Raw genomic sequence first — 13694 nt, 5'->3', positions numbered from 1 at the left:
CTGCATGCCAAGCAGGTACTGTACCACTGAGCTATGGCCTCTCCCCTGAATGCCTGGGATAGAAGAGGCCCATCTCATTCAACTATTGTCAGGTCCTTTTTTCTCCAGCATGGGATGGGACAAGAGATAATAGCAGCAGTGGAACAGCTAGCTAGTGGCTCTAGCATATACCAGAGTTTGATTTGTTGAAAGGCTAACAGCACATGTATAATGAAAAGAGAGCTTACAAATATTCTCAGAGTCCTGTAAGCTTCTTTTGAATATTCACTGCAGATTATATACTACTGTGTACTGACTGTTGCTGTAACTTACTGAATTGTTTATGGGATGTACCAGTCATAGTTCATATTATTGACTTATATTACGTAATTCTCCTTGAGTCTCACTGAGAGGTAAAACTTAAATAAATAAATAAAAATAAATTTATTTATTTATTTATTTATTTATTTATTTATTTATTTATTTACTTAAATTTATAGTCCGCCCTCCCCAACCAAGTGGGCTCAGGGCGGATCACAACAATTTAAAACACACTACACAATTCATCAGCAGTAGCCATTAAAAATATAAATAATACATATCATTCATTTAAAACATATATAATTTGGATAAATTATACCCAAAATATTTTTGCTCCACTTAACCGGTCTTCTAGATGAAAATCTTCACTGCATTCCACTTACTAGCTATCACAACCACATTGCTTCTGTTACGAGTTTACCACGAAGCCAACCCGTTTTCTGTGCAGTCACACAGCAGCTCCGGGGAATGACTTGTATAAAAAAAACAGTCACTATACAGTAGTATAACTTGCAATCCATATCCCTTTTCCAAAGTAGCTCTCTGAACCATTTAGATACAGTATAGCCCTCCTATCCGCATAAAAATCCTTTACTGAATAACTGAGTTTTGACTAGTTTGTGGAAGCCCAAGAGAGTGGGAACTGTCCTAGCCGCATCAGGCAGGCCATTCCACAAAGTGCTACAACATGTGTGAACAGTTGTTGATTTTGCCCATTTGTGGGGCAGTATCTGCATACGGCCCTTTTCAGATGAGCAAATAAGTTTTTGTGGAAGAATACAAAGATTAAAAAAGATTAGATCATATTGCAGAATTTGGTCTTTTTTGCATTGTTAGCTGGATAGTTTAACCTGACCCTCTCTATAGAAATATTTCTCTGAATGAAATAAAAATGTGAATTAATATCCCTAGTGAATTTACTAATTTTTTGGCATACAAAGTAATAAATATGGTTTGAGGAGGGAATAAAATTATTACTAAGGGACAGTGGAATTAACTCTTGAGGAAAGCAAAGGGGGAATTTATCAAAAACATCGATAAAGAAGTTTTTAAAAAACAAAATTAAATGTTATCGCCCACTTGGAATCATCTAGTGTGGTAACCTGTTCCACAGATTCCCACACAGCTGAAGGGACAGGAAAGCCTCCTTCTCATTTTCAGGGTAGTCATTCTGCTAATATTTAATGTTGCTAAAATAGGCAGAAATTTTGTGACAAAAATCATCCAGCTTTGGAGAGCCACTTTGCTGTACACTGGCTATTCGATCTCTGCAGGGCTTTTTTTCTGGGAAAAGAGGTGGTGGAACTCAAGACTGCACAATGAAGTCCTTTTGGGTCAGCTGGAACAGGGGGGAGTTTTTAAAACTTTAAATTGCCCTCTGCAAAAGTGGTCACATGGCTGGTGGCCCCGCCCCTGATCTCCAGACAGAGGGGAGTTTAGATTGCCCTCTGCGCAGTGGCGCGGAGTGGCGCGGAGGGCAATCTAAACTCCCCTCTGTCTGGAGATCAGGGGGCGGGGCCACCGGTCATGTGACCATTTTCAAGAGGTGCCGGAACTCCGTTCCACCACATTCCAGCTAAAAAAAAGCCCTGGATCTCTGTAAGTCCCTTAGGTACATTACTGAATTACCTAAATAAATTGGCTGGTAATTACTTGGAAATGGCAATTAATTCACTGGATGCTGTGATGGTTTCAGTACCTTATTACTGGAACAAATTCATTGCTCCATCGTTATCTGAGCAGTTCTAAAGGAACGGGACGTAGCCGTCAAGTTCATGTTCAAAGGGTCAGTGAATGCAAACCCCTGAAGGATGCATCGGTGGGAACTGTTTTGTGTAGACCGATCCAAATGTATAATCATTTGGAAATTGGAACAATGAGTTCCATGGCAAACCTAACATCTCATGTTTTATTTACTATGAGTCAGGGTGTATGAACTGTGAGCTGAAGGGACATGTGCGGTTAGATATTCCTCACCTCTTCCAGTAGCCCCCAAAACCAACGTCAGGGATGAGAGGTCTCTAGTCGACCAAATGACATGTGGCATAGGAGGCTATAGTATGGAGGAGGAACAAGAGAAATAGCCATCCCTTCCTCTACCTGTGGAAAGCTTTAACTGATAACTTATTTTACTATCAGCAGAGAAGGAGGCAACTCTGTCCAATTCCCCCTCATTACTACAGCTCCTGTGCCTCATTTAAGGCCAATATGAGAGGCAAAACAGGCTTGTTCCCCCTTACTGTCCCTTCCCACCGTCACTCAGGTGTGTGGCAGAAGAAAAATGTAGGGGTGGAGGTGAGGGACTGGCATCATCCCAACACCATCACATCACTTTCAATGCTACCTAGAAGTGACATCATTGTGTTTGCCGATGCTTTAGTAATTGCCCCAAATTCTATGGTTAACCCATAGAGTTTTGGGTGAATGCTAGAGCACCACTGGCAATATGATCATGTCACTTCTAGGTTGTGCCAGACTTAACATCATCAGATCGCTGGTGATGTTGTGATATGGCCAACAAGCCCCCCCCTCTATACAGTGAGGGTCCTGTCACTTGCTAGTGTCAAACTCGCAACCATAAAGCAGGCACTTGTTAATTGGGGGGGGGGGGATTTGCTAAGTTTTGCAACTTGTTTTTGTGGAAATCAAGGTCATCTCTTTAAAAAAATATTATTATGTCTAGGGATGTCAAGAGATAAAAGGGTGTCAGACCTCTCCAGACCTTTGAGAAGTTCTGTGGTGCAGTGTAACTTCCTAAGCCAACACAAATTCTGCTTTTCTAGATAAAGGTTTGATCTTCAGAGGCAATACATGGACAGATTCATTATGAGGCTGAAGATTACATAACAAAGAGGCTACGGAATAATGACAAAATGCCTTCTGATTACATAAAGACCACCTGTAATATAATCACCACTCACAAAGGAAAGGGCATTTAAAGTGATTTGCAGCTATAAAGCAAAAATTATCGCTTGCAGGAAAGGTTAAGGAATTGAGCGGCATTCTTGAGGGGCATATAAAGTTTGTATTTTTGTTTTTATCGAATGGATACCATCTGGTTCTTTACTGAGTTATATAAGCCGAATGGGAGCGTTTCTAAGCATTCGGAAGAGAGGCTATCTTTAATACCTTCCCGGTGCACCGAACAATATTGTCTAAAAATAGCACAATACTGTGGCAGTATGGGGAGCGCTGATGATACAATATTTAAATGGCTGTAGATCATACTATACACAGGACAACCATCAAGAAAAATCCCAAAGCAGAAACAAGTAAAAGAGAGCAAAAACTGCTTTCTAGGTTATTGCCAGATCATAAAGTAGATGCTAATTAATTGGTAAAGACTAGACATGGGCATGAACCAAAAAAAATTACAGAACCAGAGGATTGTGGTTCGGTGCAGACCACGATCCTGAATTCCCAAACAGCAACGACCATCTCCCGTTCCCGAACCCGGATCGTGGATCGTGGAGGCAAAAGCAGAGGGACGCCCCGCTGTTCCCAGCGATACAGGAACGGTGGGTGATGCCAGCGGCATCTGTGTTTGTGTTTGGCTGTCAGAGCTGCCTATCAGGGTTTGCAGGGATGAAATTGGAGTGCTCATGGCTACAGAACACCCCCTTCCCCCTCCCTCCCCTGGGTGTCTTCTCCCAACTTGTGACTGCTTTGCTGCTCTGTGGTTGGAAGGAAGCCCTGCTGATCAAGGAAAGCTGGGCTTCCATTCGAGTTTCCAGGGCAACAGAAGGAGGGCAAACAGAGCTCAGGCATTCCCCTGGCTCCAGGGGAATAGATTGCTGGTGCCTGAGTTTCTGGATTCCCACATTGAGCCCGAATGCCACAATCCAGGCCTCTCCCAACCACTGGATCGTTGGCCGTGGACGATCACGATCCACCAGGTCATGATTGCTCAATTGCCATTTTCGTGGGTTTTTTACGTTCGTAATGCGGATCGTGCCCATCTCTAGTAAAGACTGAATCAGTATTGAAAAACATAATCAGGTAGTTTTATTAGTTGCAAAGGCATTGTACCATCTATATCATATAGTTGTTGAGAGGATAAAATGGGGATATTGAGCCGCAGATGCTGGAATGATGGCTGAGATAAAGGTAAATGTAGTCCCCTGTGCAAGCACTGAGTCATTCCTGACCCATGGGGAGACGTCACATCACAACGTTTTCTTGGCAGACTTTTTACGGGGTGGTTTGCCATTGCCTTCCCCAGTCATCTACACTTTGCCCCCAGGAAACTGGGTACTCATTTCACTGACCTCAGAAGGATGAAAGGCTGAGTCAACTTTGAGCCGGCTACCTAAACCCAGCTTCCGCCGGGATCGAACTCAGATTGTAAGCAGAGCTTGCACTGCAGTACTGCAGCTTGCCACTCTGCACCACGGGGCCACTGATGGCTGGCATAAAAACATAATAAATAGGTATTTCCCCAAGACCCTGAGGTCTTGGAAATCTATCTTAGGCATCTTATAACCTTAAGCAAAAGTTTACATAAGCAGGGCCCTCTTAGTGGTAGGAGCGCTTCATGAAATTCCCTACCAAACAAGTCCCACCAGGGTTGCTTACTTGCCACTGTTCAGAGACAGGCCTTAAGTCAATCTTTATTCATTTAGTATGTGTTTTAATTGCATTGCAAGCCTCCTTGAGAAACCTTTCTGAGCACTAAACTAGTAACATGAAACACTGAAGCTAATCTCAATGTTTCCCCCCGATATGCATTCTCAAAATTTCATGCATTTTCTCCTCATTTCCCCATTTGCACTCTCAAAATCCATTCAAGGAAGTTAGGAGAACAATTATTGCTGAATAAAGAAGATCATTACTCTGGAGCAATGGGGGCGAGTCCCATCTTCCCCCTTCTAAACAACAAGGTAGCATCAAGAGTCAGTTGATATCTGCACAAATGTAAAAGAGGAGAAGGGTGAGAGGGAGGCAGATGACAGTGTAAAAAGTTTCTGGATTGGTCAATTTCATACCAAACTTGGCTTTTTTTTCTGTAAAGAGCTACACGACCACGAGTGGAAATGCAACATAGGAGATCTGCTGATTGGGAAGGATGATGATAGACGTAGCAACAAAATATTGTATTTATAAAGTACTGTCAAATAGCAGCCAACTTATGGTGATCCCAGCTGAGGTTTTCAAGGCAAAAGATGAACAGAAATGGCTTGTCATTGCCTGCCTCTGCTTAGCAACTCTGGACTTCCTTGGTGGCCTCCCATCCAAGTACTGACTGCAACTGACCCTGCTTAGGTTCCAAGATCTGAAGAGACCGGGCTAGCCTGGGCCACCCAGGTCAAGGACAAAATATTACATAAACACACTAATCTTTATCAGAAGTCAAAGGGGCAGGTTGCCTGCCTTTCCTTATCCTAGTAAAATATCCCATTGTGCGAATGAGCTTTACAGTGCATCTTGTTGCTCTTTTGTTGTTGTTGTTGCACATCATGTTGTCTAATGTCACTCCTAGAACTGATTGTGTTCTGTTTCAGCTTTTCTTCAACTCTATATTGGATTCTTGCTAATGCTATGCCTTTGTAAACTTGTATTTATTTACCCTATGACACTGTTTATGGAAATGTCCTTGACACTGTATGTACTAATCTCACACTGTGTAATCCGCCTTTCGTTTCAGTGAGAAAGGCAGACTGTAAATGACATAAATAAATAAGCAGACATGGATAAAGAAGTTATTCACCACTTACCTGCAGCAGCTCAAATGCAGCCAGGAGATCTCCACCAGAAAGATTCCCACAGTACACTGGATGATAACAGAGTTTAGGCGGTTCATATTTCTCTACAGCCAGCGTCACAACAGGGGAGGCCACTGTAGAGCCAATATATTCTGATTTGCCCTAGAAGTTAAAAATTAATACAGCATATCATCATTTATCTCAATGGTCTTGGCTGGAGGCCATCCAAAACCATTCTGCTCACCAGGACACAAAAACAGGCAAAGGAACCTTTCAAAGAGGCAGCAACTGCTTTCACATATGCTGGATAATGCACTGCCAATGCACTTTGATGATTGTTTGAGTGATTCCGCACACGTTGGATAATGCACTTCCAATCCTCTTTATAGATCATTTGGAATGGATTTTTTCGTGTGTGAAACAAAAAATCCACCTCAAACGACTGATAAAGTGCTTTGAAAGTGCATTATCCAATGTGTGCGGAATCAGCCATAGCAAGCTGCAAATGTTCACTAAAGTGGATTGAAAGTGGATTATCCAACGTGTGTGAAAGTAGCCACAGTCACACAGAGACAGTGGAACAGGTAAAGGTTTATCCTAACTTGGACATCATTAGAGCCTTATCTGGTAAAGGAAAACCAGTGTTTCCTGTGTAAGCAGATTCATTCTAGAGCCAGCAAAGATATCGTAGCTCTGAGAATGTTCTGACCTGCAGCTTTGGGTGCTTAGGTAGAGTAACAGAAGACATTCCTTTCTAGGTTCCTCGTTCTAGCCTCAGTGGTTGTTGCCACTGGGTATCCTTTGCCTAAGCCGCTGGAATTGGTAAGTATAGATTGGCAAACATGGGATTTTGAAAACCAGCATAGAAATCTAGGACATTGCAAATCTCAACTAAAGCAACACATAATGGTTGAGGAGATGAGCTTGGACATGTGTGCCTGACGAAATTTCAGAATGGGAACAAGCAGGAATCCCAGCAAGCCAATATTCACCAAACAGCCAATATTTTACTCATTTGACCACTCCAACAATGTTCTGCCCAGTAACAAACATGGAGATCTGAAAAGTAAGTGAAATCCATTATTCTGCCAAGCTCCACTCATGGTTCATCTTATTTTAACAGGCTCTGTCCATAAACCCAGTAATTCTACACTAGCTCCACTCAAAAGCACCATCTTGACTTCCATCTTGAGGTACTAGTTTGTAAGGTGACTGATTTCAAAACTACTGATCCACATTGTAGATAGAAACAGAATATATTTTACAAAAGACAAATAAATATGTATAAGTTATCCAGGCATCCTAATATAATAAAAATGGGGGGGAATGCTGCATTGAAATGCACAAGAAAAGATTTTTATTTTGATCTTTGCATGTTCAATATTACCATATGAGTAACTATGACTATATTATAGCAGCATTTTTATTGTTTGTTAAAGATAGCTTCGTGTTTCTTAAAAGAAAAAGAGAGGAGCCATTTTTACCACTGCGTCATCATCGTATAGCTCTACAACGATCACTGGGGGGAATTCAGCAATTTCTTTTCCATCTCCGTGAAGCAGGATATTATTAAACAGCAGCATTTGATTCCAGGTAGGAGACAAAGTCTGTTGAATGATCTAGTGGGAGAAAAGCAGTGTGTTACGTGAAGCGGCACCCATACCAATAAAACACACAAGACATTTGCACTCTTTCCATGGGCACAGGGCCAAACTTCACATGGGATCCGTAACCAGGATTCCCTGCATTTCTTTAAGGCAGCTTCCAGGCTGCAGGGACAGGGCATGGATCAGAGTTGTGCTGGAGAAAGGAGGGGTTAAAACTTTCCCTGTACCACTTTCCTGATTTAAATTGCTATCCTCCAAAGATGCTTGATTTAAATAGCTATCCTTCTTTTAACTGGAGGTGCCAGGGATAGAACCTAGGACCTTCTACAGGCAAAGCAGATGCTTTACCACTAACTTATGGCCCATGCCCTTCTGAGGCTACTCCACTTTGGAAGGGATCGTTCCACCATTATTATTAAAAGTATGGCAAGTGATGAATCCATATTTGCAGCCACATTTTTTATATGTCTCCAAGTACTCTTTATTGGAGCATCCGATACATCATTACAAAAACAATTTCAGGAATGGCTCGAAAAAAGGGGAGAAATGCCCCAAAAAGGGTTGAAAAGGGGGTTGCAAGCTGCAGAGGGGAACTTGTAATGTGCAAACAGAACAGGAAGCAGTGGGGGTGGGCAGCATCAGAGCAAGAAGCATGGGTACATGGCCTGTGGAAACCGTTCCTGCCCATTCAATTGCTGCTGCTGTCACGGTACATTTCCACTCTCCTGTCTGGAAACAGTGTGTGTGTGAATGTTTAAATTCATGATGGGGTTTGGTGCAAAGACTGTATGCATAACCCAAGGTCCCTCCCCAAGTCTCTTTGATGAATTCAGAAAGCAGTAAAGTAAGATGCGTATTTCCCATAGTAAAGTTCTACAATGTTCAAAAAAGGCTGAAGCGAGTCTTGGAAATGTTCCTGGGTCTTGAGGTAAAGTCATTAAAAACCCAACAATTGCCAGAAGATATACATCATTAGTACTTTGACACTTACAGGCCATCACTTTAAAACTGATTACATGCATTTGCCAGTTCACTCTTAGATGCACAGTCACTGATTAGCTTAATTAAGTAATTAACACTTGCAGCATATACATACGTAAGATTTGTTAACCTGATTGAGTCTGTTTAGTGTACAAGGACATACCTAATCCTAATGGAATGGAATGTGAACTCTCAAACATCCTTATTGCTTGCATTGCATATCAAGAATAAGGATTTCTTATACAGCTATATGGGAGTGTTAGAGGCAGAGACTGGTGGGAGGGCAGTGTGACGAGCCTGATGATGTCACTTCCAGGGAAAACCCAGAAGCAACAGCACTAGCCCTAGCAAGCACCAGAGAGTTTCTGGTGATTCCTAGAGTTACCACCATCACTTCTGGGGTTTTCCCAGAAATGACATCATCATGTTCACAACACAAATAAGGGTTTTTTAAAATCCCCCGTCACTACTGCTTTGAGCTGTGGCAGGAAATGAGCTTGGGGGCGGGGAATTCCATGCCCTGATCAGGGGCTTGACAGCTCTTACATGTAACCTTTTGCCTTTCTCCAGCTTTCTTAAAAACTCTTTTTTGTCTCTTGCATACGTTGCACATTAGGAAGTGATTTCCAAGTCAAAGCCAATTCTTTGATATATGACCAATATAGAACCAAACATTTTTTCACCTCCTCCTAGCAGTGACTTAAAGCTCTCTTCAGCTCATCTTGATTTTTCTTGCTTGGTTTTTCTGAGCTTTCTTGGAGCGCACTCTCTTTCTGAGAGTCCTCAGCAAGTTCTTAATGTTGCCTTATCTGAGGGAACTGCTTCCTTGTCTGGGAAGTGGGTTCCCAGTGGCTCATGGATCATAAAGTTGACTCAAAAGGCACGGAAAACTCTCTTTCCCACCTTCCCTGCGGCCGGTGGAGTCGTGCCAGAACAGGATTTGAACCTGCTTCTCACAGAGCTTAGTTCAACACTCTAACCATTACCTCATACTGGCTCTCAATATGAGGCTTGGTCCCAAATCAGGCCACAAGATTCCCATTTCCATCCTTGGTGTCCCTGATGCTATTAACCCACATTTGTCTTTTCCTCCGTGTCCCTGGACTGTATGGCCCACTGACAAGATTCCACATGTGCTTATTATTCATTCTCTTTTATTTATACCCTCGTTTTCACTCTGTGGGCACCCAAAGTGCCTTTCAACATCATTCTATCCTCCTCCACTTTATCCTAACAACCTTGTGAGGCAGGTTAGTCTGAGAGTGGAAACACACGAGACAAATTTCACGTGAAGAGCACTTGATTGGTCCTGCAAGCTTTCCTGGGGGTGGTAGTCTTACCTGCCCCCCCCCAAGCAAATGGAGGAAAACCAAGTGAAGTGGATTTTCTTGCAAAGAACAGCCACTCGTCTGGAGAGATTCTCTTTCAAAGAGATTCTCTCAAAGAGAGACTGGAGAGATTCTCTTTTAAAAATCCAATCAGCTGGTTTTCCTTCAGGAGCTCAGAGATGGGGCAGGGGGAGGTGATGTAACAGGACCCTGCCAGAAGAAGAAGAGCGGGAGGGACTGGGTTTTTCTCTTGCTCACAAAACTCCTCAGCTTTTTTCCTGCCTCGTTACGTCGTTCCCCACCCACCCCCAGCCTTAGTTCCCGGAGGACTTTTGAAAGAGAGAAAGAGAGAGTGCGTGTGAGAGAGAAAGTCCCTCCTTTTGTGATTCTCCCCGGCTGAGCTGAGATTCACATGAAGCGGCTGGTTTGGGATTTTTTAACTACAATTCCCAGGTAACCTAGCAGAATTCAACACTCACTTGTGTGTCTCATGTGTTTTGACCCTGAGTGTTTGTGACAGGCCTACGGTAACCCAGTGAGCTTCCATGGCAGAGCAAAGATTTGAATCCAGTTGTCCCACTAACTACTACACTACACCAGCTCTCAGGTGCAGGAGTGAATCACTGGTGGACTGGATCACTGGCTGTAGCTCACTGGTAGAGCATCTGCGTGACATGCAGAAAGTTCCAAGTTCAATCCCCCACATCTCCAGTTAAAAAGACCAAGTAAGTAGGTGGTGTGAAAGACCTCCTCCTGAGACCCAGGAGAGCTGTTGCCAGTCAAAGAAGTCAATTCTGACCTTGATAGACCAATCTCTGATGCAGCTTCATGTGTTTATATGGATAAGATCCCTGTGTTTTGTTATGCCTAACTCCTATCTAGATAGGAGATGTGCTTTCCTATACATATAGGAAATCTTCCTCTGTGCTGAAAGATTGTTCCCCTGACAAGCAAGCATACAAAAAACAAAATCACAACTTGATTTTCATCCTTACCTTTGTGGTCTGGCAGTGCGAAATAAAAGTGACTTTGGCAAAAGGATCCGAAAGTCCACTGGTGTCAGCTGCTATAAGCCCCCTGGCTTGATACATGTGGGCTCTCAGCTGGAACATATGCTTGGCTGGGGAAATACAGTGGTGAGAAGTACAGTGGTGAGAAGTGGGGAGAGTTTTTATCTTGCTTTTAATTTGGAAATTTACAAATCATTTTGCAAGCCACCTTGAGCTATGTGGAAAGGCAAAGCTTATGAATGAATGAATGAATGAATGAATGAATGAATGAATGAATGAATGAATGAATGAATGAATGAATGAATGAATGAATGAATGAATGAATGAATGGGCAAGCAAACAAGCAAGCAATGTTGGGTGAACCCAAGCGGTCCATCCTGCCATGATACAAAGGAATGAGACAGATGGCTGTTGAGTTCTCTTTTAGTGCTGTGATCCTAAAGTGGATCAATCTGTGCAAAAATTATAGGGAAGAGCCAGAATCATAAATAATCCCAGAGAATGGTTACAGAAATGACTTTTAGCTACTACAAAGTAATACGGGAGGGAAGACAGCATGGTACAGCCCAATCCTGTTAGACCTCGGAAGCTAAGCAGGGATGATAACTGGATGGTGGACCACCAAGGGAGACTCTGCAGAGGAAGACAATGGCAAACCACCTCTCCTTCTTACTTGCCTTGACAGCCCCTTCCTGGGGTCAGTGTAAGTCGGTTGTAACTGGATGGCATGTACATATGTACTTGCAAGGTAATACTCATGGCTGATCTCATGCGTGTTTATTAGGAGTTAGTCCCATTGATTATTCAAAAGTATGTGTGGTTTTGTGCTGACAGGAGAGCATACCCTCACGACCACTTCAGCATGTCTCAATCATGGGCACATGCCAAAGAATTAAGTGCACCATGCACTTAATATAGGGGTTTTTTTGGCAGGTATGTGAAGCCAGAGGTGCAAGGAGGGAAGGAAAGTGGGGAAATCTGAGCTGGATGAGATTTGAACATCTCCTGCCCTCCCCCCTTGCCTTTTTAAGAGGTGTTTGAATCTTGAGATTAGCCAGAGGCACGAGAAGGCAGTCAGAACTGAAAACATGTAAGCAAGCTGCATAAAACCTGGGCAGAGCATCTGCCCCTCGGTATCTAGTACGCAGAGTTCTTGCCAAAAAGGCAAGAACCAAAAGACTCCTGGCACCCAGCTCATGTCTTGCCAAGCAGACCCCATTCTGGTGGTTTATTAAGGCTTCCTTTAGGCTTACCACAGTGACATAAGATGTGCATTCATTTGGCTTCTTTTCATGCCACTGTAGTAATGCTTGGATCATGAGGGCAGGACCAATGGCTTAGACCATTCCACACCAATCCTAGCCAAGTCACTTGCACTCCACATGCCTGAGTGGAGGGCAAGTGGAGTGCAAGTGAATGAGTGGAGGGCAAGTGGAGTGCAAGTGAATGAGTGGAGGGCAAGTGGAGTGCAAGTGAATGAGTGGAGAGCAAGTACAACAATTGTTTCGTTGAAGGAGCATGCTTAACTAGTATAGACACCTGACTTGCATCCTTACATCTAGTTGAAAATATGTCTTACCTTTGTAGACCAGACTGACAGGTGGAGGAGGAGCATGGTGCCCTGCACTCGAAGCAGAAGGCGCTACTGTTTCATATCCGACAGGTAAGTTGTCCAAAATAGCATGGGCGTATTTTGTGGAACCGAGCCACAGGTAAGTGTCAACTTTTCCATGGACATTCCAGCCGGGGGGCCGTTTTCCTGGCAACTGAAAACAGTGAGACCAAAAAGAATAAGGTTAGAGAGAAAACACGCTGAACATTTTGGACACGTTTTTGACATATTTGTATCCTTCCTCCAAGGTGGCATGCCTGGTATATATTCCATTTTTATACCCACAAAACCCTCTGAAATAAATTAAGCTAAGGCTAAAATGACACCTGATACTCAACTGGGTGATGCTTTTCTAGACAGATTCTTTTGTTAGTACAAAGCAATCTAGGGCAGGCTGTTTCACCCTTTTCCCTTCCTGTTCCTTGGGCCAAACATGTTCCTGTTTTTAACAAGTTGGGTCTGCCTGGAGAAACTCCTAATTGATGGAAATCCAACTATCTCCAGGCAAATAGCCAAATTCTGTCTCTATTTGGTTAAATTCCATAATAAAAAGAATAGCCATACATAGTCTTTCCTTCTTTTTTTACGATTTTAACTATTTTAATGTTGATGTTTTAAATATTAGAATTCCCGCGGCTCCCAGAAAACTATATACATTTTAAGATAAGATTTTAAATGCGAAATGTATTTTTTTATGTCCTTTACTTTTTTATGCTGGATTTAATTATTTTATCGACTGATAAGGATGTATTGTCATTGTTATGGTCCCGGACCGCAAATAAATTCATTCATTCATTCATTCATTCATTCATTCATTCATTCATTCATTCATTCATTCATTCATAACAAGTTGGGTCTGGGTTCCTTGAAGCCCACTCATATTCCCTGCAGGCACACAGCAGCAGCAGGGAATGGCCTCTTAAAAAAGGGAGAGCTCAAAGGGAAGAAGTACACTGCTGTGAAGAGAGGAAGGGATCCTCTTCAAGACGTTTTCTCGTGTGAAAATAAATCAGGGAGGGATTACTTCCCCCAAATTGCTGCCTCCTAGGCACAAATGATCTATGCGAAGCAGCAAAAATGGGGAAAGAAACTCCCCCACTATGTTGTTTTTGTACGGGAAAACAGCTTGGGGGAAGGCAGGAGCCCTTCCTCCC

The 13694-nt window shown here is 42.8% G+C and overlaps 1 protein-coding gene across 1 annotated transcript in view; it reads right to left on the bottom strand.

Moving 5' to 3' along the window:
* Positions 1–13694, bottom strand: part of FER1L6 (fer-1 like family member 6) — a 133948-nt gene that overhangs the window by 44546 nt on the left and 75708 nt on the right. The window contains exons 19-22 of the mRNA XM_054985903.1: positions 12508–12694; positions 10914–11038; positions 7487–7621; positions 6015–6164 (exon numbers count right to left, since the gene is read on the bottom strand). Of these exons, the coding sequence (XP_054841878.1) occupies positions 6015–6164; positions 7487–7621; positions 10914–11038; positions 12508–12694 (597 nt within the window). The remainder of the gene's footprint in view (positions 1–6014; positions 6165–7486; positions 7622–10913; positions 11039–12507; positions 12695–13694) is intronic.

This window comes from Eublepharis macularius, chromosome 7, assembly GCF_028583425.1.
Source record: "Eublepharis macularius isolate TG4126 chromosome 7, MPM_Emac_v1.0, whole genome shotgun sequence".
NCBI classification, from domain to species: domain Eukaryota; kingdom Metazoa; phylum Chordata; class Lepidosauria; order Squamata; family Eublepharidae; genus Eublepharis; species Eublepharis macularius.
This window is presented reverse-complemented; position numbering and strand designations above follow the sequence as displayed.